Genomic DNA, 25,659 nt, shown 5'->3' on the forward strand with positions numbered 1-25,659 from the left:
TAATATGTGGACTGAGAGATGTATGTATCTGTGCTATTCCAGTTAGCTAGACACAAAAAACCCACAATCCTAGCAGGTACTTGATGTACTTAAGGAGATCAGCAGGGCAGAAACCACTTGCCTTGAAAACTCTTCTACAGTTATCTATATGCAAAATGCCAATTATTATGAGCACGTCTGATCCGCACTTCCTTTGCCGGTGCAGTTCTTTGTAGTGAAATTCACTGACGCCGTTAGAAAGATTTTTCAAAACTTCACAGACGGACCCTGGCATGTCTAACAGTGGCTGTATTTTTCTAAAAGGACACAGCTGTGAACGTGATCAGCCATATTCAATTTTCCCTATGGAAATTCTTTTTTTGTTTGTTTAGAAATTATAAATAAAACCTCCACATTCCCAAATCACTCACAAAACATGCACACACGCATACAGCCAGGACAGGCATATCCAGAAATACGGGTGAAGAAACCTTAAGGAGAAAGAACCCCATTTTTTTAAATTGGCTCGTCCCTGCATTAGTCCCCACATTCTCAGCAGCTGTGCATACCTTTCCACTTTCCCTCTTGTTAATATGTAGCCCTATGAGAGACCATTCCACGGATGCTCTGTAACTTAACCTCTGTTTCCTTGGTGCAGCTTCAGCAAACCCTCCCTCTCTGCTGGATTAGACCCATCAGCGTATCATGCTCTTCGATCTTCCAGTTAATTAAAAAAAAAAAAAAAAAAGCAAAAGACACCATTCCCCACACGCCAGTTGGTCCACAGACCCATTTCTCTGCTCCCTTCCTCTAAAAGCTTGGAAAAATTTCATCTCTCGTTCCACTCCCTCTCCTCTCCAGCCAGACTTCTGTCCTAGGGTTCCATTCAAACTGATCTCGTTGAGGTCACCAAAGACCAAGGCCATCTTTCTGTTGCCTTATCCATCCCCTCAGAGGCCATCAGTAAAGTTCACCACAGCCCCTCCATTATCTCGTTTGCTTTTTTATTTCTGTGTGCCCAGACTAGAAGGTGAGCTCTATGAGAACAGAAACCGCACTGAAAGTGTTTACTGATGTAGCCTCACCACCGAAAAACCATGACTGGTATTTGGCATGTGGTATTTGTTGAACAGTCTTGTAATTAGGAGCAATGGTGGTTCTCAGTGCAGAAAGGGAACACCACCTTTGATAAGTCATGAAAATACATTTCAATATAAGGACCAGCATGGATTCCAACAAAAGAGCTCTCTCCAATGGAACCTGACAGGTAATTTCCTTTTCCCATCATGTCTTATAGCTCCAACAACGTAAAGCCTTTACAGCAAATGCCACACTGTGAAGTGCGTTTAAAAAGGGATAACACAGGGTGACTGGCTGGCTTCAGTTTCAGAAGCCAGTGACTATCTCCAGGTTGTGAGTTCAAGGCCTATGTTAGGTGTAGACACTACTTAAATAAATACAACTTTAAGAGGCGGGGGAGGGATAGGTCTATTTCTACATACAATAGAAAGTCTATTAAGTCTCTGTCAGGCTGAAAGATCTGGAAAGGCACTAAGGATATATCCACTTTCTCCTACCTCTTCATCTGGCTAGCTGCTACTTGGTTTTCAGGACTCACAGGAGACTCTCCCAAACCCCACATTCGGCTGCACGTGCCCTGAGCACCAACATCCCCCAGGCCTCCCTATCCCAGAATAAATCCTGCTGTCACTTATTCCTGGGGTGATGCCGTTGTCTCCCCTGACACGTTCTGGGCTCTAGGAAGGCTAGGGCCTGGTGTTGGTCACGGCAGTATCCTAGGCCCACTGCGTGGCCCAGAAAAAGGTACAGTGAATGTGCCGAATGTGTGGATGAGGGCGGCAGTCCCGGGAGTGCTGAGAATCCCACCGTCTGTGACCACCGGACACGCAACACAGCAGAGAGGCCAGAGGCCCGGGATTCCCAGGACGGTTTCTCTCCGAAACCTAGGCACCCCACCTCGCTCATAGCGACAAGGGAGAGCCTAAGTTTGGGAGGTAAACACCAGCCCTGAGAGAGAGGCAGAGCGAACCCTTGATGGGTCTCTACTGGGAGGGCCCGATGCAGCCGGCGAACACGCAGCACCGCCAACTTAGAGACTCTCCGGGTGGAAGTATCTCTCCATTCTCCTGCAGGGAAGGCCGAGGGCGGGTCCCCTTTTCAAGGGGATACCCCTTCTCTCGAGGATGTGGTCCGAGGTAGTCCCCTCTAAATTCTAAGAGTCATTAGGGCCCCCTTACGCTTAGGGACGACGGGGGCGGTGAGACGCTCCGGAAGTTCCCCCCAGGCCCAGAGACACCCCACCCAGCTCTGTTAGGGTGCAGCCAAGCCGTTCTCTTCGGACGCTCCCCGCGGCCGCCCTTACCTGCAGCCGGAGGAGGAGGAGCCAGCGTGCGCGCCGCGGCCCGCCCCGCCAGCTCAGCGCCCGCGCCGCAGGCCCGGGGGCCCAGTTTGCCGCCGGGCCGCCGGCCTTCCCGCACTCGCGACTGAGCCCGCCCGTTCGCTAGCTCCGCGGCCGCCGCGCACTCTGCCCACCCGCAGCTGGCCCGCCACTCCGACCGCGGGAGCGTGGCGCCGAACAGGCGCCGCCGGGCAGCCCCGCCGCTGGGGTCCTCGCCGGGAAAGGCCGGTCGCCATGGAGACAGGGGGCGCGCCGGCAGCCGTTGTGCCGAGGTGGTGCCGGGGAGAGCAGTTTGTCGGGCTAGGGTCGCGGCTCCGGGCACCCGGCAGCACTGACGGCGAACCTTTCCCGGGCGCGCGATGCCTCCTTTTGGCCGTCACCACCTCAGCCCTCGAGGATAGGGCGCCGGGCTACCGCGGGCTCCGAAAGCGCAGGTGGCCTGGTGATGGCGCGGGGCGGGGCCTCGGGCCGTTCGGGTCTGCGAGAAACATCCGCTTCCGGGGCCACGGCCATCCCACTGCTCGGCTCCGTGGGCCCCCGGAGCTGCCCGTGGTATCGGATATCGGCGTGTGCGGTCCCCGAGTCCCGGCTGCCCTCGCCCGGCTGCCAGCCTTCTCAGCCAGTCATGTTGGAACATCTGAGCTCGCTGCCCACACAAATGGTGAGGGCTCGGCCCCAAGACCCCCGCACGCGGCTCCGCCGCTGCACCAACCCTGTGCGGCGAGGTTCCTGGCTCGGATGGCTGCCTTGCCGTCTCTTTCCTGAATTGTGCTTCCCGGGTCCCCATCTCTCTACCTCCGGGAGGAGCCCCCTGTCCGTGCTTTGCTAGGATGCTTCCGTTTCCCCCAGGAAACCCAGAATTTCATTCCTTGCCCAGTTTGTGGGGAGGCCCCTGACGTTGGGGTTGGCCGGTGCCAAAGCTGGGAGGCCAGGCCAGGAACCGTGCCTCTTTCCGTGGTGGAACCAATTCCCGCTTTGCTCTTCTTCACCCCTAGGATTACAAGGGCCAGAAGCTAGCCGAACAGATGTTTCAGGGAATTATTATTTTTTCTGCAGTAAGTATTGGTTTTGCATAGTATCCTTTCCTCCTTCTCCCCTAACCAGCTTGATTGCAATTAATACACTTCGTTTGTTTCAGATAGTTGGATTTATCTACGGGTACGTGGCTGAACAGTTCGGGTGGACTGTCTATATAGTTATGGCCGGATTTGCTTTTTCGTGTTTGGTAAGAAGTTTGTGGGTGTTCGGATGTTAGTGGCGTGTGAAGCGTTCTGAACTTGGTTACCCGGTTTGGTTGGACCTAGCAGTGGGAACCCGCACCGACGTTCCGAAACCTATTTTTGCCATCAGTGTTTCACCTTGCTGTCACTGGAAAAGTAGAATGCCAAAAAGTGTGAGATAAAGCTGCATATAAAAGGACACAGCTCATTTCTATTGGCAGCTGCTCCAATTAGTAATCTTAAAGTCAGAGCTAGCAGGGATTCTCTATAGTCTTCACAATGCTCCCGCCTCACCTTTTACCTCTTAAAGCCTTATGTGTAAATGGTGAGGGTTGTACCCAGTTCTTAAAATTACGTTGTCTGGGCAGAGGTACCTCGTTTTCATTGGAATGACCGTCTTGCTGCTGTTGTTTTGACCCTTTGCATAGGAGGTATTTGGGGACCAGGCATTATACCTAATGCTCTTTCAAACTTTTAATGCTTAATATTGATGGATTTTCTCTGTTCTGGCTCAGTTGACACTTCCTCCATGGCCCATTTACCGCCGGCACCCCCTCAAGTGGTTACCTGTTCAAGACTCAGGCTCAGAAGACAAGAAACCAGGGGAAAGGAAAATTAAGAGGCACGCTAAAAATAACTAATTAGGTTTTTCATGATTTAGCTTTACTCTTGCACCGGCTTTCCTTTTGCTTGAGAGGAGCTCAGTTTTCATACTCAAAACATGAGCTAAAACCCACTGCTGCTCTTTTGGCACAGCTGCGTGTAGATTTTGTTCTCCTTATAGTTCACTTCCAGCTCAGCTGGCTTTTGATTATAAATACTTCAGACCTCCTCTTCATAATATTCTTCTGAAATGAGAACAGGAAACCCAAGTATGCAAAGTTTCTTTCAGGTCTACCAAAATGATGAATAAATGCCTCTTAAATGAAAGTACAATTTAACTGTCAAAGTTTTATAGTTCACTATGAGTGATTAAATTGTTTTAATGTTTGCAATTAAAACTCAGTGCAAGTCTGTGTCTAAAGAGTCTTTTGTTCATTGCTCTGTAAGCAAACCTATGAGTAAAAGCCAAAGTTAGAAGTTTGTGGTTCTCAGAGCATCATTTCTATTTCCTGTAGCTGAAAGTTCCTAAAAGATGTCTTTCTTGACAGTAAGCACCTATGGAAAAATTTAATGTAAATTTGTGGGAAGGTAATATTTGGGTACCACTAAAATTAGGCTTTTGTTAAGCAGAAAAAATTCAATCCATGCTTTACTTGAGGTGGACCAAAGTAGAAACCTATTCTTTTTTAACTTTTCAGAGGCCTGAAGAGAAAAACGTTCTTAAAGGTTTTGTGTGTGGGAAGGGAGTGGGAGGATTTTTATAGATAATATTCTATTTCTCCATAGGAGTAAAGAAGACTTAATAAAATGTAAGTTTAAAAAACGAGCAAAGACCTTAATATATGGCAAAAGTCAGGAAGTTTAAAAAAAATAAGACAGCAGAAATAAGACTGAGCATATTATTAAGAGTAATAAATGTGATTATAAAGGAACTGCCAGGTGTGCCTGGGTGGCTCAGTGGGTTAAAGCCTCTGCGTTAGGCTCAGGTTATGATCCCAGGGTCCCGGGATTGAGCCCCACATCGGGCTGTCTGCTCAGCAGGGAGCTTGCTTCCTTTCCTCTCTCTCTGCCTGCCTCTCTGCCTACTTGTGATCTCTGTCAAATAAAGAAATAAAATCTTTAAAAAAAAAAAAAAAAAAGGAGGGGGGGAACTGCCAAAAAGCATTTAACATCAAGTTACCTTACGTTTTCATGATGACACCCAAAGGTTGAAAACAGGAACAAGGATATATTAGGCAGATGCAGGCAGAAAGGAGAGGTAATAGTGAGAAAGTCAGATACTTAACATCAGAAGGCATTAAATGGGGAAAAAGAACACTTCATAGCTGTGAAGATGTCACTGTTAAGAATCATTAGGTATTGGGGCGCCTGGGTGGCTCAGTGGGTTAAGCCTCTGCCTTTGGCTCAGGTCATGATCTCAGGGTCCTGGGATTGAGTCCCACATCTGTCTCTCTGCTTGGCAGGGAGCCTGCTTCCTCCTCTCTCTGCCTGCCTCTCTGCGTACTTGTGATTTTTCTGTCAAATAAATAAATATGAAAAAGAAACCATTAGGTATTAAATATGTGAAATTTTATAAAGAAAGAATGTTACATACTTAAGAGTTTGGCAAAGCTACACTCTTGGTAGAACAACACTACCTTTCAGATTTTGTTATATCAAGTGGACCAGTGATCAAACGGACTTCTGCACTTGTTCTCTATACTTGAAACATGTTCCCTCAGATATACATGACTTGTTCTTTCCTTTCATTCAGGTCTCTATTCAAATGTGACTATAAGGAAGCATCTGCTGACCTATCAAACCAAAGTGGTATGGAAAAAAAAAAAGTGGTATGCCTCATTATTCTATATGCACTAACATACCCCACATTATATATTTTTTCCTTGGCCCCACCCAGAATGTAAGCTTCAGGGGAACAGGGATCTCATTACTCTCTTTGCTGTTTGTGTAGTACCTATAATAAGAGTTTGTGACACTTTGTAGGTGCTCAGTAAATACTTAACTGAGTGAATCATTAAGAGCTGCCCTATCCAATAAGGTGCCATTAGTCCTATGTGTCTATTTAAATTAAAACTAAAAGATTGAGCTCCTCAAACTAGCCACATTTTGAGAGCTTAAAAGCCATATATGACCACTGGCTACCTTATCACGATGCAGATAGAGAACATTTCCATCATTACAATACTCTATTGGTCAGGTCTTATAAATAGATTTGAATAATACATAAAGGCAAGTGATTCCGTCTGTGCGTAACAGAATTCACCTGTATTAAATGCCCATAGGGTTGTTACAATAATGGATCATCTACTGAGTGACAGGGAAAACAATTCCAAGAAATTAAAGTTGGGCAGATCATATTCAGTAACACTGCAATGCAGTTGGAGCAAGGAGATAACATTTTCTTGGCTTTCAAAATACAGGTATTCCCCTGCTTTCTGAAAGCTCGTTTCATGCCACTTCACTTTTACAAAAATCTTACATTTCTATAGTGATGGCTTTTTTCATAAAAGCGAAAATCCTCTTCAAATTTCTTTCAGTTAGCAAAAACAGGTCTTACTGTAGGTCTTGCGTAAAAGCGAAGTGGCATGTCACGAACTTTCAGAAAATGGGGGATACTCTTTGCTTTTCACTGTTTCAGCTTACCAAAGGTTTCACAGGAATGCTCTACTTTTAGATAGCCAGGGAACGTTTGTATATGGAAGTTAAGGAACACTACTTTTTTTTTTCTTTAAGATTTATTAATTTGTTAGCACACATAAGAATGGGGAGCAGCAGGCAGAGGGTGAAGCAGGCTCCCACTGAGCAAGGAGCCCAATGCGGGACTCTATCGGGGACCCCGGGATCATAACCTGAACCAAAGCAGACGGTTAACTGACTGAGCCACCCAGGCATCCCTAAGGAACACTTCTTAAAGAGAAAATCAAAACAAGAATTACTATTTAAAAATTAATGTCAAAATAATATCAAAGTCTGAAATGCGGCCAAAGTTATACTGAGAAGAAAACGCATGCTGTTAAAGGTGTTTTATAATGATAGAAAATTAAAAATGATTAAGCACTCAAGACAGAAAAACCACAGAATATCCAAAGATATTGGGATGAAAACTGAATGAATGTTTAAGCAAAATAAAAATATACAGAATGGGAATAATAACATACGGGGGGAGAATTTTTCAATTCTAAGAAAATAATATGTACATTATGGCCACAAGTGAGAAAACTTATGTAAAACTGATGTCTCTCCAGAAAGATGTAGATTCATAAAACATTCAAGAAATGGTGAATAGTTCAGGGAAGATCCAGTTTGCCAAAGATTTACCTCCAAAATGGGACTAAGACTAGGTGGCTTTACCATTGAGTTCTAACAAACCCTTCAAAGTCAAGCTAAGAGGTCTCAGAAACCAGACCATGAGCACTGTGAGAATGGGAGTATTGTGTTTTACTCACTCACCACTATATCCACAGCTCCTGGCATACAGTAAAACTAAAAGTCTTGTTCAGTGACTGGGAAGGGAACATTTCATTAGAGTATTTTATGTGTAATTTTCAAAAAAGGTCAGGTAACATTTTTAATTATAAAAAGTGAAAACATTTCTGGAACAGTATTCATTTTTAAAGATCCTTGAATATAGAAGTAAAAATTTACTAATCAAGGCTTTTATAAAAACAATTTATTTCCCACATGGGAATTACCCCTTATTAAACAACTAATAAAATATGTGATACATAGTCATACATTTAAAGACAACAAATAATTTGATGTACAAGAAGACAAAACTTCAGGAGATAAGTATGTCCCAACATAACTAAAAGGAGCTGGACCTCACTTAAAAATTGCTTAACTGGAAAGGGAATTAGTGTTTTAGCAAATGTTTTCACCAATGAAAATATTACTCTTAAAAAAAGACCAGTATACAAAAACATTGATTGACAAAGCCAAAATATTTCTTAGTTTCAATTCTTATATACTGTAAATGAAGTTCATATTAAATGAAAATAAAAGGCTAAACATCCATCAATATATAAAAAAGGAATTCCGTTGCTCAAACAGTAGGTACAACTTCATATTCATATTCAAAATCTACTCCCAGAATCATGAATTGACTTAAAAAAAATAATTTATCAACTACTACCTGAAATTATTAACAATGACAATTAGTATCACTATGACATATTTACTTCTATGCATTTATCACAATAGTACAATACAAATCTTCCAATCTAATTTTATGGCCCTGTAATCAAGCTAATTAGTACCTTAAAAAAATAAAGTTCTAAGTATAAAGTTGGTGGTTTAAGGCTCAGTAAACAGTAACCAGACATCTTGTAATAGATTTTCCTCATCAAGAGAGTAAAATAGCCAAAGGTTTTCTCTTTCTTTGTGACATTGCTTCATTCCAAAAGAGAATGGCCTCCAGCCATTATTACAGGTTTCTGTTTAAGCCAAAAACCTTTAAAAATAGGTCTTCAGTTCTGGCAGATTAAATTCTCAAAAATTCACATTTTCTTCAAAAAATTTCAACTGGCGAGCTTTCACACCGTAGGTTGTGTATTTTTCACCCATGTGCTCCTGCAAACGTACCTATTTGGGAAACATAAAAAGAAAATCAGTATGTAGTAGAAGAAAACATCTGTAATCTTAGAAGAACAGCTTTAAAAAGGGGGGGGGCTTTTCTAAGTATGACCCCAGAGGTAGAAATCATATGGGAAAATACTATAATTTCTTAAAAAATTTTAAGCTTCAAGTTATCAAAAACTACAGTCATAAGAAATTAAGAGCAAACACTACACTGGGGAAAATTTGCAACATACATCCCCCCAAATTAATATCATTAATACAAAGAGCTCTTAGTAAAACACAACAATATTAGAATATTAGAATTGATAAAACAACAAAAATCCCACAGATAATTCAGCAAAGGCATTCACAAAAATACAAACAACAGAAATTTCAATCTAATAACCAAAAAAATATACTATGTGATACTCAATATATGCCTGAACTAAAATAACACCTGATAATGTGTTAAACAGATGTCACACATCTCCTGATCCAGTCAGCGCACAGAGAAGGACACAATATCACTTTTGTGGTATTCCTGCTGAAAATGCATAATCTGACTCTATTCATGAGAAAACATCAAAGAAATCCAAACCAAGGGTCATTTTATAAAACACAGGGCCTATAGTCTTCAAAAATGTCCTAACTGTCCCGAGTTAAATGAGATCTAACAAACATAAAATGTAATCCCAATTGGACCTATCTAGCATGATAGCTTGGGGAGTTCTGAAGACCCCACTTCAGTGAAATTGGTGAAAATTATTGTTACTTTTATTATTATTATTATTTTTTTTGAGAGAGAGAGAGAGATAGCATGTGGGAGAGGGAGAGAGAGAATCTCAAGCAGACTCCCCTCTGTGTGCCGAGTTTGACAACAGGGCTCAATCTCACAACCCTGAGATCATGACCTGAGCCAAAACCAAGAGTCAGGCGCCCCAGGTGAAAATCATTTTTAAAACTTACCATTTAAAGTCTCTTGAAGTCGTCCTGAGAGCGTACATAACAAATAAAGACACTTTTTCCCCCAAAAAAGATCTACTAAAAGCTACTAAGAGCAGTGAGAGTGGGTGGTATTTGAACTAAGACCAACTGCCTCCCTCCCCGGTCCCAGCTCAGTGAGACAAAAACTCCACACCAGGCCGAAGCCAACAACACAGGGCTCCCTTTCCAGCAGCTCCTAGTCCAAAGGCAATCTTCCTGGGAGGGGCAGAACAGCAGCATCTTATCCTGCCCCCAGTATCTGTTGTCAAGGATAAGTTTTGAGAACGTGCAGCCAAGAGGTGGAAATTTGTACACCAGGTTGGACTTATAAGACGGAGGCTGTACCTTGAGAGCAGGGCCGATAAAAATACTGGGGCCCCAGTCACCTTTGCCCCAGACCATAATGTGAAGACTCCATGCTGGGTGAAGCATGCCAAGAAGATGAGAGGGCCCTCACCCGCACTGAGCTTCTAAAGGAGGGGTATCACTCAGATATAAGGATGCTACTGTCTTTACTCCCAGCTATGCTCAGGATCTTGCCTGGGGTGAGAAGACCTAAAACAGGACCGAATCGTTTCCTTAATGAACTGACCTCATTTAGAACAGAGTGGAGAAATTCAAGCCTACAAGTGCTCTCAAAAACTGGAAGTAGTGGTGAATGGCAACTAGGAAGAGACAGATTCACGGCTACATAGGCTAAACTGTGGGCCACCTACTTTGATGGAGACAACTAGGAAGCTGGGAGGAGCCCCCTGGAGTCAAAACAGATTTCAAACACTGACCCTGGGAACCATCCCTTCAAAGGAGCCCAGATTTTGCTGGATCAGTCTATGGAGCAATATATGACCCAAGGCACTGTTGGAAACAGAGAGCCATCAACTGGCAACTAAGAAACCTTAACAGCTGAGTGAAGTAAGGGCAAAGGAGAGTTGAAAGAGCTCTGCCAAACCCACTGTCATTCTAAGGTGGCTATGGACACAACCAAGGCCTCGCCAACTAAGGAGCAACATCAGACTTACACTGTGGGGACAGGAAGAAGGGATAAAATAGACATCACTAAAAAATCCAGCCAATCACTAAAGAAGCAAATAATAATAGCAACACCCCTCCCTGGGGAGGCCAGTACCCAGACTTATAACAATATATTTTCTGAAATGTCCAGTTTTCAGGAGTCTGACACATACACTGGGAAAGAAGGCAGGCAAGAGAGGCACTACCTGTCAGAGTAACAAGATGCTGGAGTTAATAGGCAAAGACATCATTATAAACCCATTCAGAGAACTAAAGAAAACCATAATTAAAGAAATAAAGGAAGGTATGAGGGGAATGTCACATCAAACTGAGAATAGTGATATAGAGAAATTATAAGAAGACTAAATGGAAATTCTGGAGAGGAAAAGCACAATAACAAATGAAAAATTCACCCGAGGGGCTCAGCAGTATATTTAATCTGGCAGAAAGAAAAGTAAGTGGGCTGGGGATAGATCGATAAAGATTATGTAATCCCAGGAACAGAGAGAAAAGAAAATGAAGAAAAGTGAACATTGTCTTAGAAATGTGGAACATCATTGGGGCACCCGGCTGGCTCAGTAGGTTAAGCGTTGGACTCTTGATTTCGGCTCAAGTCATGATCTATGGATTGTGAGATCAAGGCCCATGTTGGGCTCCATGCTCAGTGGGAAGTCTGCTTCTCTCTCTCTCTCCCTCTCCCTCTGCTCCTACCCCAGCTCACGCTCTCTAAAATAAATGTTAAAAAAAAAATGTGGGACATCATTAAACACACCAACTACAAATGTAAAGGGACCATTAGAAGGATGAGAGAGAAAAGAGCAGAAAAATTATTTAGAGAAATAATAGCTGACAACTTCCGAATGTACTGAAAAACATTAATCTACATAAGAGATCCACACACAGACACGTGAAAGTAAGTGTCAAGGGGCGCCTGGGTGGCTCAGTGGGTTAAAGCCTCTGCCTTTGGCTCAGGTTGAGATCCCAGGGTCCTGCCCCGCATCAGGCTCTCTGCTCAGCGGGGAGCCTGCTTCCTCCTCTCTCTGCCTGCCACTCTGCCTACGTGTGACCTCTGTCTGTCAAATAAATAAATAATATCTCAAAAAAAAAGTGTCAAAAGACAAAGAGACAATCATGAAAGCAAGAGAAAAATGACACCACTTACATGGGATAAGTAATAACATTAACAGCTAACATAAACAAAGGAGAGTAAGGGGCAGTGGGATAATATATTCAAAGTACTGGAGGAAAAAAACTGTCAAACAGGAATCCCATTGTAAGTAAAACTACCTTTCAAAAATAAAGGTGAAGTAAAGACATTCCCAGACAAACAAAAACATAATTTGTGGCTAGCAGACAACTTTATAAAACTACTAAAGGAAGTTCAGCAAGCTGAAAGTAAGAGACCCCAGGCAACAATTTCAATTTACTTGGAAACACAAAAAGCACTGCTTTCGGAGGAGGTTATGAAGAGGATGTTACCTCTGGTTCACCTGTGAGCCTGACTCTGGCAGCTGGAGGTTCCCTATCCCCTCCTGTCCTTGGAATATGCATTCCATTTGCCTTCCCCACTCCCAAAGGAATGCTCCAAGGACAAAGCTTTCAGATTATGATGTGGTGTTGAGACCATCTGGACAGCATATGTGACTGAACCCAGTTAATATAACATATGTATATATACTACATATATAATATAGGAACTTTTGAGATTTGGCAGGTGGGTGTGGAGATCTACTCATCTTGTGGCTGCCTACACCAAGCCTCATATGTGAGTTCCCTTGCTTATTAGAACTACCACCTACCAATCTGGAGTGTTTGCCTCTTCCTTCCGTCTCTCCCTGCCCTCCTCCTACAGGGGCCAGTTTCAGATTATACCTGAGAGTAATTATGCTCAGTGGGAAGTCTGATAATAAATACAAATAAAACCCAATATAAATGCATATTGTTTCTCCTTTCTTCACTGAAATGATTTTTTTAAAAGATTTTATTTATTTATTTGACAGAAATCACAAGTAGGCAGAGAGGCAGGCAGAGAGAGAGAGAGAGAGAGGGAAGCAGGCTCCCTGCTGAGCAGAGAGCCCGATGTGGGGCTTGATCCCAGAACCCTGGGATCATGACCCGAGCCAAAGGCAGAGGCTTTAACCCACTGAGCCACCCAGGCGCCCCATTCACTGAAATGATTTTTTAAAAAATACTTAAGTAATCTCTATACCCAATGTGGGGCGTGAACTCACGACCCTGAGATCAAGAGTCACACACTCTTCTGATGAACCAGCCAGGTGCCCCTTCTCTGAACTGATTTTAAAAGTAAATATATAAGACAATATATATGAAAGATGACAGAGGAGGACCAGGACTACATCTCACATGGACAAAAACTGTGCTGCAGAATGCCTAATGTAACTATTTTGGAACTCTGCAGTCTACTCAAGGCTTGCAGTTTCTGGGGGGAGGCTTGGAGGTTAAACTGTGGTTAATTTCAGGTCCTGAGGGTGGGGGAGCCCGGGGGCAGGCAGCTGTGCAGATGTTCCTGGAGCAGGCAGCACACAGCTTGTGGGGCCAGAGAAGGCAATAAGAACCTTGCCTCCAAATACTGGGGCTCTGTGTACTGACAGATGACTGCTGCTTCTGATCAGAGAGGTGTACACACAGAAGCCACCAACCATTGTTGCAGTCCTCACTGACACAGTTACAAACCCCTCCCCCTTCAGCCGAAGCAAGTTAACGGGGGCTTTAAAGAGACCACTATATATGCACAGTGGGAGTCCCAAAGGGGAAGAAAGAGAAAGAGAGATTTGAGGAAACAGGCAAAATGCACCAAGTTTGAAGAAAGACATGAATATAAACATCCAAGAAGCTCAATGAACTCTTAAGTAGGCTGAAACTAACAGTTCCTACCCAGACACATTATAATCAAGCTGTTGAAAGCTGAAGAGAAAGGGAAAATCTTGAAAGCAGCAAGAAAGAGGTAACTCCTCACATATAAGGGATCTCCAATATGATTATCAGCAGATTTCTCTCAGAAATTTTGGAGGCCAGAAGGCGACTGGGCAGTATTTTCAAAGTGAAAGAAAGAAAGGAAGGAAGGAAGAAAGAAAGAAAAGATGTCAACCAAGAATCCTTTATCTGGCAAAAGTCCTTCAAAAGTGAGCAAGAAAAAGAAATACTGGCATTTCCAAAAACAGATGGATCTTGAAGGCATTATTCTAAGTGAAATAAGTCAAACAGAGAAAGACAAGTACTGCATGGTCTCACTTATGCAGAATCTGAAAAGACTGAACAGAGAACAGATTGGTGGCTGCCAGAGGTGGGGGTGGGGGTGGTGAGGGAAATGGGTAAAGGTGTCAAAAGGTACAAACTTTAGTTATGAGGTAAATAAATTCTGGGGAATGTAACTAACTGTACAGCATGCTGACTACAGTTAACAATACCTCATGATACATTTGAAAGTTGCTAAGAGTAGATCTTAAAAGTTCTCATCACAAGAAAAAAATGTTATAACTATGAGAGGTGATGGATGTTAACCAAACTTACTATGGTAATCATTTCACAATAAATACAAAAATCATTAGGTTGTACACCTTAAACAATGTTATATATCAATTATATCTCAATAAAACTGAGGGGGAAAAGTGAGTGAAAACTTGAGATATTACTAGATAAATAAAAGATGAAGAATTTGTTACCACCAGACCCAGTCTACAAAACTACTACAGGGAGTCCTGTTAAATTGAAATGAAAGGATACCAGACAGTACCACAAAGCTGTATGAACAAACGAAGATCTCAGTAAAGGTGATATGTTAGCAGTTATCAAAGCTAGTATTATGTAGCAGCAGTGTGTAATTCCACTTTTGTTTTCTACATGTATTGAGAGATACATTCAAAAAATTATGTCTCAAAGTTAGCACTATTGTAACTTTGTATCCTACAAAATTAAAGAGACCAATGCACTAAAAAGGCCAATTACTAGTTTATGTTTTTGTTTTTGTTTTTTAAGATTTTATTTATGACAAAGATAGCAAGAGAGGGAAGAGAAGTATGGGGGAGCTGGAGGGAGAAGTAGGCTCCCCGCTGAGCAGAGAGCCTGATATGGGCCTTGATCCCAGGACGCTGGGATCATGATCTGAGCCAAACGCAGACGCTTAACAACTGAGCCACCCAGGCACCCCTAGTTTATGTTTTTGGATTCACACAATATATAAAGATGTAATTTTGTAACATCAGTAACCGAAAAGGGTGGATACAGAGCTTTAAAGCAGCAGAGTTTTTTATCTTATTGAACATAACTGAACATAAACTGGTATAAATTCAGATTAGAGATAGTGATGTTGTTACAATGGTAAATACTTAATGCCATTGAACCAAACACTTAAAAATGGTTAAAGCGGTAAATCTGAAATTATGTGCATTTTACTACAATTAAATAAGCAACAAGTTTATAATAACACAAATTAAACAACTTAACGTTTTAAAATGATTAATTTTTTAAAACAATTTGTAAAAAGAGTGTATCATTTATTGTTGAGCCTTTAACATATAGAAATGTAATCTATTTGCCAATAACACCACAAAAGAGGTGAGTTGCAGCAAAGCTGTATTAGGCTAAGGAAATGACTCCAGATGGTAACTTGAATCCACAGGAATAAATGAAGAGACACAAAAATTAATAAATAACAAGGTTACTATAGAAAAAATTACAAACATATACTTTCCTCTCCTCTCTTTCAACTTCAAGAGACATAAAATCATATAAAGAAATAATTATAGAAAGATAGTGTTGGTTTTGTAACATTAATATGGCATGTATGATATATAAAATGATGTCAGAATAAAGGGAAAAAGGGAATAGGAATAACACTTCTATGTCTTACTGGAATTAAGTGAGTATAAAGCTGAAGTTGATTCTGATAATTTAAGATGTATATGATAAGCCTTAGAGCAACCACTAAAAAAAGGAAAGGAAAGGAAAATATACAGGAAAAAAATTATTTAGGAAGTTAAAATGCTATATTAGAAAATTTTCACTTAATGCAAAAGAAAGCAGTAAAGTAGAAATACAGGAACAAAAAAAAATGAGACATATACAAAACAAAAAGTAAAATGCAGACATAAATCCAACTGTATCAGTGCTAACATTAAATGTGAATGAATTAAACAATCTAATCAAAAGACAGAATGTTAGGGTGTATAAGAAAACAAGATCCGGGGCGCCTGGGTGGCTCAGTGGGTTAAAGCCTCTGCCTTCGGCTCAGGTCATGATCTCAGGGTCCTGGGATCGAGCCCCACATCGGGCTCTCTGCTGAGCAGGGAGTCTGTTTCCTCCTCTCTCTCTCTGCCTGCCTCTCTGCCTGCTTGTGATTTCTCTCTCTGTGTGTCAAATAAATAAAATCTTTATAAAAAAAAAAAAAAGAAAAAAGAAAAGATCCAACCATATATAGTATTTACATGAAACACATAATAGATCAAAGGTACAAACAGACTGAAAGTAAAAGGACAGAAATTAGCAACCATAAGAAAGCTTAAGTAGGAAAAAAAAAAAAAGAAAGCTTAAGTGGCTATACTAATATCAGCTAAAATAGACTTTCAAACAAAAACATGTTACTAGAGATAAAGAGGAAAATCTTATGATAAAAGTCAATTCATCAGAAAGATATTAACAATTATAAATATATAATACCTAATCAAAAAATACATATATATATACCTAATCAAAGCACCAAAATACAGAAAGCAAAAATTGATAGAAATGGAGGAGGAAAGTAGTTGGAGACATCAATGACATTGATGGAGACACAGGACTCCACTGTCAGTAATGGGAAAAACAACCAGGCAGAACATCAACAAGGAAATAAGCCATTTGGTCAATACTATAAACAAACAAGAACTAACAGACATCTAAAATATACTCCCCACAACAAGAGTTGAATATAAATATTCTTCTCAAGCACATATGGAAATTTTCCAGGTTAGACCATATGCTAGACCATAAAACAAAGCTCCTTAAATTTAAAAGGATAAAAATAATTAGTATGTTCTCCAACCACAATAAAATGCATTAGAAATAAATAACAGAATGAAATTGGGGAAACAAAAATATGTGGAAGTTAAACAGCACACTCCTAAATAACCAACCTTAACAGAAATAAAAAAGATTTAAAGGGATTGCTATTATAATTACATGCTAAGAAATGGACAAATTCTTAGTAAGACACAAAATTAGAAACAGAAGATTAGACAATCGGAGTATAACAAGACACTAAATTCATGATCAAGAAACTATCCACAAAGAGAAGCCCAGGCCCAGATGCCTTCATTGGTGAATTATATCAAACATTTAAAGAATTAATACCAATGATTCACTAACTCGTCCAAAAAAATAGATGATTAGGGAACACTCCCCAACTCATTCTATGAACCCATTATACCCCAATAACACAACCAAAGACATCACAGAAAACTAGATTATCTTGTAAGAATATGGACAAAAGAATCTACAACAAAATGTAAGAAACATGACTCCAAAGTCTTACAAGTAGTAGTATACAACATAACCAAGGGAGGTTTATCACAGGAATGCAAGGATGGTTTAACATCCCCAAATCAATGAAGGTAACACACCCTGTCAACAGAATTAAATACAAAAGCCATATAATCATCAAAATAGAAAGCATCTGACAACCCAACAGCTTTCTGTGATTTAAAAAAACACTCAACAAACCAGAAAAAGAAGGAAACTTCTTCAAGCTGATAAAGGGTGTCTATAAAAACCCACAGTCAACTAATAGTGAAAGACTGGATGCTTTCCCTCTTAGATCAGAAACAAGTCAAGGATGTCCACTTGCACCATGTCCACTCAACACTGTACTGGAGCTTCTAGCCAGGGCAATACGTAAGAAAAGAAGTAAAAGGTATCCAGACTAGAAAGTAAAACTAATTGTCTTCATAGATGACTTGATATTATACAGAGAAAATTCCAAGGAGTCCATCACCACCAAAAAAAAAAAGGAATTTAAACCCAGTAAATAAGCTTAGCAAGGTTGCAGGACACAAGGTCAAGATTTTAAAAATCAAATTTATTTCTATGCATTTTCAGGAAACAATCCCAAATGAATATATAAAATTCCAATAGCATCAAAAAAAAAATTCCAATAGCATCAAAAAGAATAAAATACTCAGGAATAAATTTGATAAGAGGGGTACGAAACTTACACTCTGAAAACTGTAAAACATTGTTTAAAGAAACTTAAGATCTAAATAAATGGAAAATTGCCTCATGTTCATGAATCAAAAGACTTAATTTTATTAAGAAGGTAATACACCACAAATTAATCAGCAGATTCCATGCGATCTCTATAAGAATCCCAGCTGGCTTCTTTGAAGAAATTGACAAGCAAATCTAAAATTCAGAGAACTGTAAGGGACCCAGAATAGCCAAACAATTCTGAAAAATAACCAAGTTGGAGGACTCATCTATCTTGATTTCAAAACTTACTACAAAGCAACAGTTAACAAAATAGTATAGGACTAGCATAAGGACAAACACAGATTAAAGAAATAGTACTGAGAGTCTAAAAATTAACAGATGTGTATATGGTCAACTTTTTTTTTTTTTACAAAGTGACAGAATAGTCTTTCCAACAAATGAGTCAGACAACGGGATAGCCACATACGTAAGAATGAAGGTGGACCTTTACTCTAAACCATATACAAAAATTAACTCAAATACATCAAAGACCTAAATGTACAGACTAAAGCTATAAACTTTTATAGTTTTATAGAGAAAAATCTACAGGTATACCTAAATGATCTTGGATTCAGCAAGGGATTCTTCGATGACACCAAAAACACAAGTAGCAAAAGAAAAATAAACTGGACTTCATCAAAACTGAAAATTTTTATGCTTCAAAGAACACTATCAAGGAAGTAAAAAGAAGAGGAAGTGGAATAGTGGCTGCACTTTCCACCTGAGGTGAACGAACTGCTGAAGGTAGAGCTGGAGAAATTCAGGGGGCAAGGCCCTGCCTAAACCCATCGCGTCCCAAAGGTGGGGGCCTACAAAGGAGAAGCTGGCCCCAAGCACCCCAGCACCCACAGGGAGAACCTGGACCTGCTCGCAGACCAATAGGATTCACCCCAACCACCCACTCCCATTGAGGCCAGCCAAGAAATAAAGGTGAGGATTTCAGGCCTTTTAAAAAAAAGGTTGGGGGGGGGGTAAAGAGACATTCTACCACTCCCACAGAATGGGAAAAATATTTACAAATCATATATTTGATAATAAGACTTCTATCTAGAATATACAGAGAATTCCATAACTCATTAAAATATAAATAACTCGATTTAAAAATCGGCAAAAATCTTGAGTAGACATATCTCCCAAGAAAATATACAAATGGAAAGTAGTACATGAAAAGATACTCAACATCATTAGTTATCTGGGAAATGCAAATCAAAATCACAATGAATACTTCATACCTGGTAGGATGGCTATAAACAAAAAGATAATAGTAATTGTTGACTAGGATGTGGAGAAATCGGAACCCTCTTACGCTGCTGGTAGAAATGTAAAATGGTGCAGCTGCTTTGGAGAGCCATTTGGGAGTTCCTCCAACATTTAAATGTAGAATTACCATACGACCCAACAATTCCACTCTTAGTTATACACCCAAGGGAACTGAATCCACACAGAAGCTTGTATACCAATGTTTACACCAAACTTAGTCACAACAGGCAAAAGGTAGAAACAACCCAAATGTCCATCAACTGACGAAAAGATTGAACAACATATTGTGTGGCATAGCCACACAATAGAATACTGTTCACCCATAAAAAGGAATGAGATATTGATACACGCTCCCATACAGATGAACCTTGAAGACATTATGCTAAGTGAAAGAAGCCAGTCACAAAAGACTACATATTTTATACCATTCTATTAAATAAAAGGTCCAGAATAGGTAAATTTATATAGAAAAGACAGATTACTGGTTCTTTAGAACTGAAAGGAGAAGATAGAGGGCCAATAGCTAGAAGTACAAGGTTTCTCTTTAAGGAGACAAACATATTTAATACTGACTGTGGTGATAGCAAATATATATTCCTGAATATATTAAAAAACCACTGAAATGTACACTTAAAATGGGTGAATTGCATGGTATGTGAATATCTTAATAAACCTATTAAAAACAGTAATCCTTATTTCATTCAACCTGATTGAATTGAATCTACTGAATCCTAGAACAGAAAGATTTTTTTCTTTTGCTATAAAGGATATCAGCATGACAATTAGTGAAATTTAAGTAAGGTCTGTAAATTAGATAACGGTATAATACTTTAAAAAAAATTTTTTTTTAGATTTTATATATTTATTTTAGACAGAAAGAAAGCACAAGTGGAGGATAGGGACAGAGAGAGGAGCAGACTCCCAACTGAGCAGAAAGCCTGAAGTGGGGCTCAATCCCAGGACCCCGGGATCACGACTTGAGCCAAAGGCAGATGCTTAACTGACTGAGCCACCCAGGCACCCCAATAATGGTATTGTGTTTATGTTAATTTTCTGAATTTGATCACTGAGCTGTAGTTATATAAGGACACAATTCTATTTATTTATTTATTTACTTACTTACTTACTTATTTTCAAGAGAGAATCCCAAGCAGACTCCGCATTCAGTGTAGAGCCCGATGCACGGCTTGATCCCAAAACCCTGAGATCATGACCTGAGCCAAAATCAAGACACCCAGCCAACTGAGCCACCCAGGCACCCACATAAGGATATATTCTTGTTTTTAGGAAATACACTGAAGAATTCTGGGGGTGGGCATTCTCACAAATGGATAGAAAAATAATTATACATATGGAGAAGAGAATAATGAAGCAAAAGTGGCAGAATAGTAATATCAGGGAATACAGATGAGGAACATTGAGGAATTCTTTATACTCTTTCTGCAGCTTTGTATTAGTCTAAAATTATTTTATTTTATTTTAAAAGATTTTATTTTTTTGACAGAGAGAGAGAGATCACAAGTAGGCAGAGAGAGAGAGGGAAGCAGGCTCCCCGCTGAGCAGAGAGCCCAATGCAGGTCTCGATCCCAGGACCCTAAGACCATGATCTAAACCGAAGGCAGAGGCTTAACCCACTGAGCCACCCAGGTGCCCCTAAAATTATTTTAAAATAAAAAATTAAAACAACACTTAGATACCATTTATTATTAAAACGCTGGAGAAGTGATATTCAGCAGCCATCCAGGATAACAGACTTTCCAACCTGGAACATGGCTCAGTTTGTCCATAACCTTGCAGGAAGACCCCAGCACTACGGCAACTTACTCAAAGCTTTGGCCACATTTTGGCAGTATGCCAAGGGTGAGCTGGTTCTTTCAACCAATCACTGCTGAGAGTCTTACAGCTATTCAGAGCTGGAAAAAAATAACCAAGAGTGTTCAAACTATTAGCTTCCAACAACTCACAGTTAAGGAAGCTCTGCTGAATGGTTTGGTGGTCACTGAGGTGTGGATGTAGTTTTATGTTGGTGAGATCATAGGCAAGTGTGACATCACTGGCTATGATGTTTAAAGACCAGTCTTTAACATCTATCGATACTTGGTTTGAGCGTTCTTGGACCATGTGTTTTTAGACTGGTATCTGAATAAAATAAGACAACGTAACAAAAACAATAAAAATAGGGCACCTGGGTGGCTCAGTCATTAAGCATCTGCCTTCTGCTCAGGTCATGATCCCAGGGTTCTGGGATCGAGCCCTGCACTGGGATCGAGCCCTGCACTGGGCTCCCTGCTTAGCGGAAAGCCTGCTTCTCCCTCTCCCACTTCCCCTGCTTGTGTTCCCTCTGTATCTCTGTCAAATAAGTAAATAAAATCTTTTAAAAAAGTAAAAAATAGGGCGCCTGGGTGGCTCAGTGGGTTAAGCCGCTGCCTTCGGCTCAGGTCATGATCTCAGGGTCCTGGGATCGAGTCCCACATCGGGCTCTCTGCTCAGCAGGGAGCCTGCTTCCTTCTCTCTCTCTGCCTGCCTCTCTGTCTACTTGTGATCTCTGTCTGTCAAATAAATAAATAAAAAAAAAAAGATTTTAAAAATAAAAAATAAAATAAAAAAATAAACTGGTGGAGAACCAACTGTATTTCCAGGAATTTAAGGCTTTACTGTTGTTGCTATTATTATCACCAAAAAACTAGAAATAAAATATTTCTGAAGTATAACCCTAGTCAAAAAATGTTTGTTCAGGCACTACTCTGAAAGTTTCCATAAGGCAGGTGCGATGTAATGCAAATGACCCAATTAGGAACTAGCCCTGGGAGAACAGGAAGAGCAGTGGTCTCAGCAGCCAGGAACAATCAAGAGAACAGATAAACAAGATGTGGTACGGCCATATAATGGAATATTATCCGACCATATAAAACAATGAAGAATGTGATCTATGCTACAACACGGATGAATCTTGAAAACATTATGCTAACTGCAAGAAGCCAATCACAAAAGACCACAGGTTCTGTATGAGTTCATTTAAATGAAATGTCCAGAACAGGCAGATCTACAGACATCGAAATATCAGTGGTTGCTTAAGGGTAGAGGACTTGGTGGACAACGGAGAGCGATGAGTACAGAGTCTCTTCTGGGAGTATCAAATGTTCTATCATTGGTTGGGGTAATGGCTGTACAACTCTGTCAACATACTTTAAATGGGTGAAATGTACAGTATGTTAATTATATTTCAAAAGTCTGTTAAAAAGAATTCCATAGTGGGGTGCCTGGGTGGCTCAGTGGGTTAAGCCTCTGCCTTTGGCTCAGGTCATGATCTCAGGGTCCTGGGATTGAGTCCTGTATCAGGCTCTCTGCTCAGTGGGGAGCCTGCTTCTCTCTCTCTCTCTCTCTGCCTGCCTCTCTGCCTACTTATGATCTCTGTCAAATAAATAAATAAATAAAAATCTTAAAAAAAAAAAAAAAGAATTCCATAGCATAAGCAGCTGATACAGCTAATGGGACACTCACCTCTCTCTCCAATTCATCCTCTTCTTCCAAAAGATCATACACCTGTTCTAAAAGCTGAATCCCCAGGCCCTGGATTACATCAGCTCTCAAAACTTCAACTATTCTTCTGATTTTTTCAGAACCTGGCATGACAGCTAAAAAGCAATTAACAAAAACAGGAAAAAATAAATACTTTCACCACTGCAGCATGAAGTTGTTTTTTTTTAAAAAAAATGTTGTCATTTTAAGATTCTTTTCACTTTGACAAGAGTTGGATTTAATAACTTCATGTATTTTTAATGATGGCAAATATATATATGAACTTATGCCTCATGTCTCATTACCACCTCCTAAATCTAAAATTCACAATTGTCTAATTTCAGGAAGAGCCACATGAAAAATCCAAATATGCATTTATATTTATTTAAAGAATGCAGCTTTTCAGGAACACAACTTGCTGCATAAAACAAGATATGCCTTTTATCGAGCTATCCAAACAATAAAATAATAAAAAAGAAAAAAATTTGGGGAGCATTATCTTCTTGGTGTGACACATTTCTCCAAAAAGCATGCTCTCCAGTTTGTTGTAAAAGAATAAACTGATCACCAGAAGGTAGCTCTTTAAAATGAAGATCCTCAGCTTCTTCTGCAACTTTCCCATGAAGTATCAGCGTATCCCGGTACTTCCGATGAAGTTTAAATTCTGACACTGGTTCTGGAACCAGGAGATCTTCATAGCTCTCTTTAGACTCCAATTTTAGGGTTTGAGTCATCAACTGCACCAAGTCACTCATTTCATTTGTATGACCTTTCCTGGGGAAAAAAATAATAATTCCCCACTCCCCTGTGATTTCATTGGCTTTATGAGAATTTTTCATTAAAAAATTAGATATAAAACATTTAGGAAGCTCTTCTTCTAAATAACTAAGTAAGCTATTACAGAGACACTTCCATTAATAAGTATAAACTCAACAAAATACAAAAATCTAGGATGTGAAGACAATGGAGAATGTACAAAACCTGTAGGCAGGTTCTGGAGGGGCATCAACATCTCAGAGCCTAAGGGCAGGCCATAGGCCGCTAAAATACAACAGAAAACCCAATCTTTCTGGCCTGCAAAACCGAAGGACAGAGTTCAAGACAACCATAGCCATTAGAAAGTGAGAGTGAAATCTTAGAAAAGAGAGACCAGAAAGTAGCCCCAGGCTCTATGTATAAATTCTGCCCAACTATTTTTTTAAAATTTTATTTATTTGACAGACAGAGATCACAAGCAGGCAGAGAGGCAGGCAAAGAGAGAGGGAAGCAGGCTCCCTGCTGAGCAGAGAGCCCGATGTGGGGCTCGATCCCAGGACCCTGGGACCATGACCTGAGCCAAAAGCAGAAGCTTTAACCCACTGAGCCACCCAGATGCCCTCCCAACTATTTTTAAGTACAAAGTTTAAGAATATTTAAAGCATGGGGCGCCTGGGTGGCTCAGTGGGTTAAAGCCTCTGCCTTCGGCTCAGGTCATGATCCCAGGGTCCTGGGATCAAGCCCCACATCGGGCTCTCTGCTCAGCGAGGAGCCTGCTTCCTCCTCTCTCTCTGCCTGCCTCTCTGCCTACTTGTGATCTCTGTCAAATAAATAAAAATAAAATCTTAAAAAAAAAAAGAATATTTAAAGCAATACAAAAAATATCTCAGCCCCCAATGAGATAAAATTGACAATGTCTGGCATCCATTCAAAAATATCAGACATGAAAGGAAGCAGGAAAACAAAACACATTTATGAAGAGGAAAAAAAAAATCAGGTAATAGAAACAGACCCAAGAGTGATACTAGTGATACAATTTGTAGATAAGGACATTAAAGTAGTTATTATAAATATATTCCACATTTCCAAGGTAGAAGAATGCATTAACATATTAAGGCGATGCACGGAAGTTACAAAAAGACCCAAATAGAACTCCTGAAAATTAAAAAATACACTGTGTTGAATACATGAGATAGGATAAGCAGACTAGATGCTGTAAAAGAAAACATTAGTGAACCCAAAGAAATGGCATTAGAATCTATGAAAAATGAAACAGAAAAGAAGTCTAAAAAACATGAACGCCATCAGTGAGCTATAGGACAACTTTAAACAATCTAATATATATGTACTTAAAATCCTCTAGAAGGCAAGAGGGAGTCCAAAAAAATTCCAAAAAGTTAACAGTCAAAATTTTTGCAAATCTGATGAAACTATAAACCATAGATCTAAGAAGATATTCCGTAAGAATTCTGAATGAAATCAGATGTGTTCATTAGTTTTAGCTCTAACATGTACCAAAACCCATTTATAATGTTATTAATGACAGCACTACAGGTCTGAATACACGTTTAAGACTAATCAAAGTAGAAATTGTTTATGAAAAGAGATAGAAAATAAGAACCTTACCGTTCCTTGGAATCCCCATCTGACTTATCAGTTGAACTTGTAGAAGAACTTAATTCATCCTCAGACAGACAGTGGATGAGTTTCCTTTCCTTTAATGTTTGGAAAAACAGAATTCCACATGACAACACAACCAGAACATAATATACGCAACATTCTTACATGCAATGTCTGGATACCATGTGCACCTGGGTCCAATTTAACCAAAGAAACTAATGATCTAAAAGTTGAAGTTACTTTACCTAAACAATGTCCCAATTCACCCATAAAGTTCACAAGTGAACCCTGAAGAACATGAAGGTAAAGTTTTACAAGGCCCTGGGAAGTCTCAGCTATGAAAAAATGTCCTTTCCAGAAGACAGCACATGAAGAGTTCTGTACTCCACTCCTAAGCAGAGGGCTAGTAACCTAAGGAATTTTAGGCTAGATAAAATGCCACCTCAATAAAAGCAGCCTCAGTTTGCTTATAACTGAGACTCTTTGTTA

General features: G+C 40.2%; 2 protein-coding genes across 5 annotated transcripts in view; one reads left to right on the forward strand and one right to left on the reverse strand.

The window, feature by feature from the left end:
* Positions 1-2,637: 2,637 nt before the first annotated feature.
* LOC111143835 (signal peptidase complex subunit 1) lies at positions 2,638-4,698 on the forward strand. The gene is made up of 4 exons (XM_022497770.1): positions 2,638-3,059; positions 3,394-3,453; positions 3,537-3,623; positions 4,134-4,698. Exons 1-4 carry the CDS (start codon positions 2,844-2,846, stop codon positions 4,257-4,259), a joined length of 489 nt encoding a protein of 162 aa, XP_022353478.1. The 5' UTR covers positions 2,638-2,843; the 3' UTR covers positions 4,260-4,698.
* Positions 4,699-7,861: 3,163 nt separating this feature from the next.
* Positions 7,862-25,659, reverse strand: part of LOC111143833 (NIMA related kinase 4) — a 35,486-nt gene continuing 17,688 nt past the window's right edge. For all 4 annotated transcript variants that reach the window (XM_022497768.1, XM_022497767.1, XM_022497766.1 and 1 more), the window contains 4 exons: positions 25,177-25,265; positions 23,363-23,568; positions 22,777-22,910; positions 7,862-8,802 (listed from right to left, as the gene is read on the reverse strand). In XM_022497768.1, coding sequence (XP_022353476.1) covers positions 8,710-8,802; positions 22,777-22,910; positions 23,363-23,568; positions 25,177-25,265 — 522 coding nt within the window. In that variant the 3' untranslated portion in view covers positions 7,862-8,709. The remainder of the gene's footprint in view (positions 8,803-22,776; positions 22,911-23,362; positions 23,569-25,176; positions 25,266-25,659) is intronic.

Source organism: Enhydra lutris, unplaced genomic scaffold, assembly GCF_002288905.1.
Source record: "Enhydra lutris kenyoni isolate GAN:26980312 unplaced genomic scaffold, ASM228890v2 scaffoldscaffold10, whole genome shotgun sequence".
NCBI classification, from domain to species: domain Eukaryota; kingdom Metazoa; phylum Chordata; class Mammalia; order Carnivora; family Mustelidae; genus Enhydra; species Enhydra lutris.

Excerpts from the sequence above, each read along its gene's own strand:
- LOC111143835 (XM_022497770.1), top strand. The coding sequence starts at position 2,844 with ATGGCGCGGGGCGGGGCCTCGGGCCGTTCGGGTCTGCGAGAAACATCC. Across the intron at positions 3,060-3,393 it reads GCTCGCTGCCCACACAAATG|GATTACAAGGGCCAGAAGCT; the intron begins GTGAGGGCTCGG and ends CTTCACCCCTAG. Across the intron at positions 3,624-4,133 it reads GATTTGCTTTTTCGTGTTTG|TTGACACTTCCTCCATGGCC; the intron begins GTAAGAAGTTTG and ends GTTCTGGCTCAG.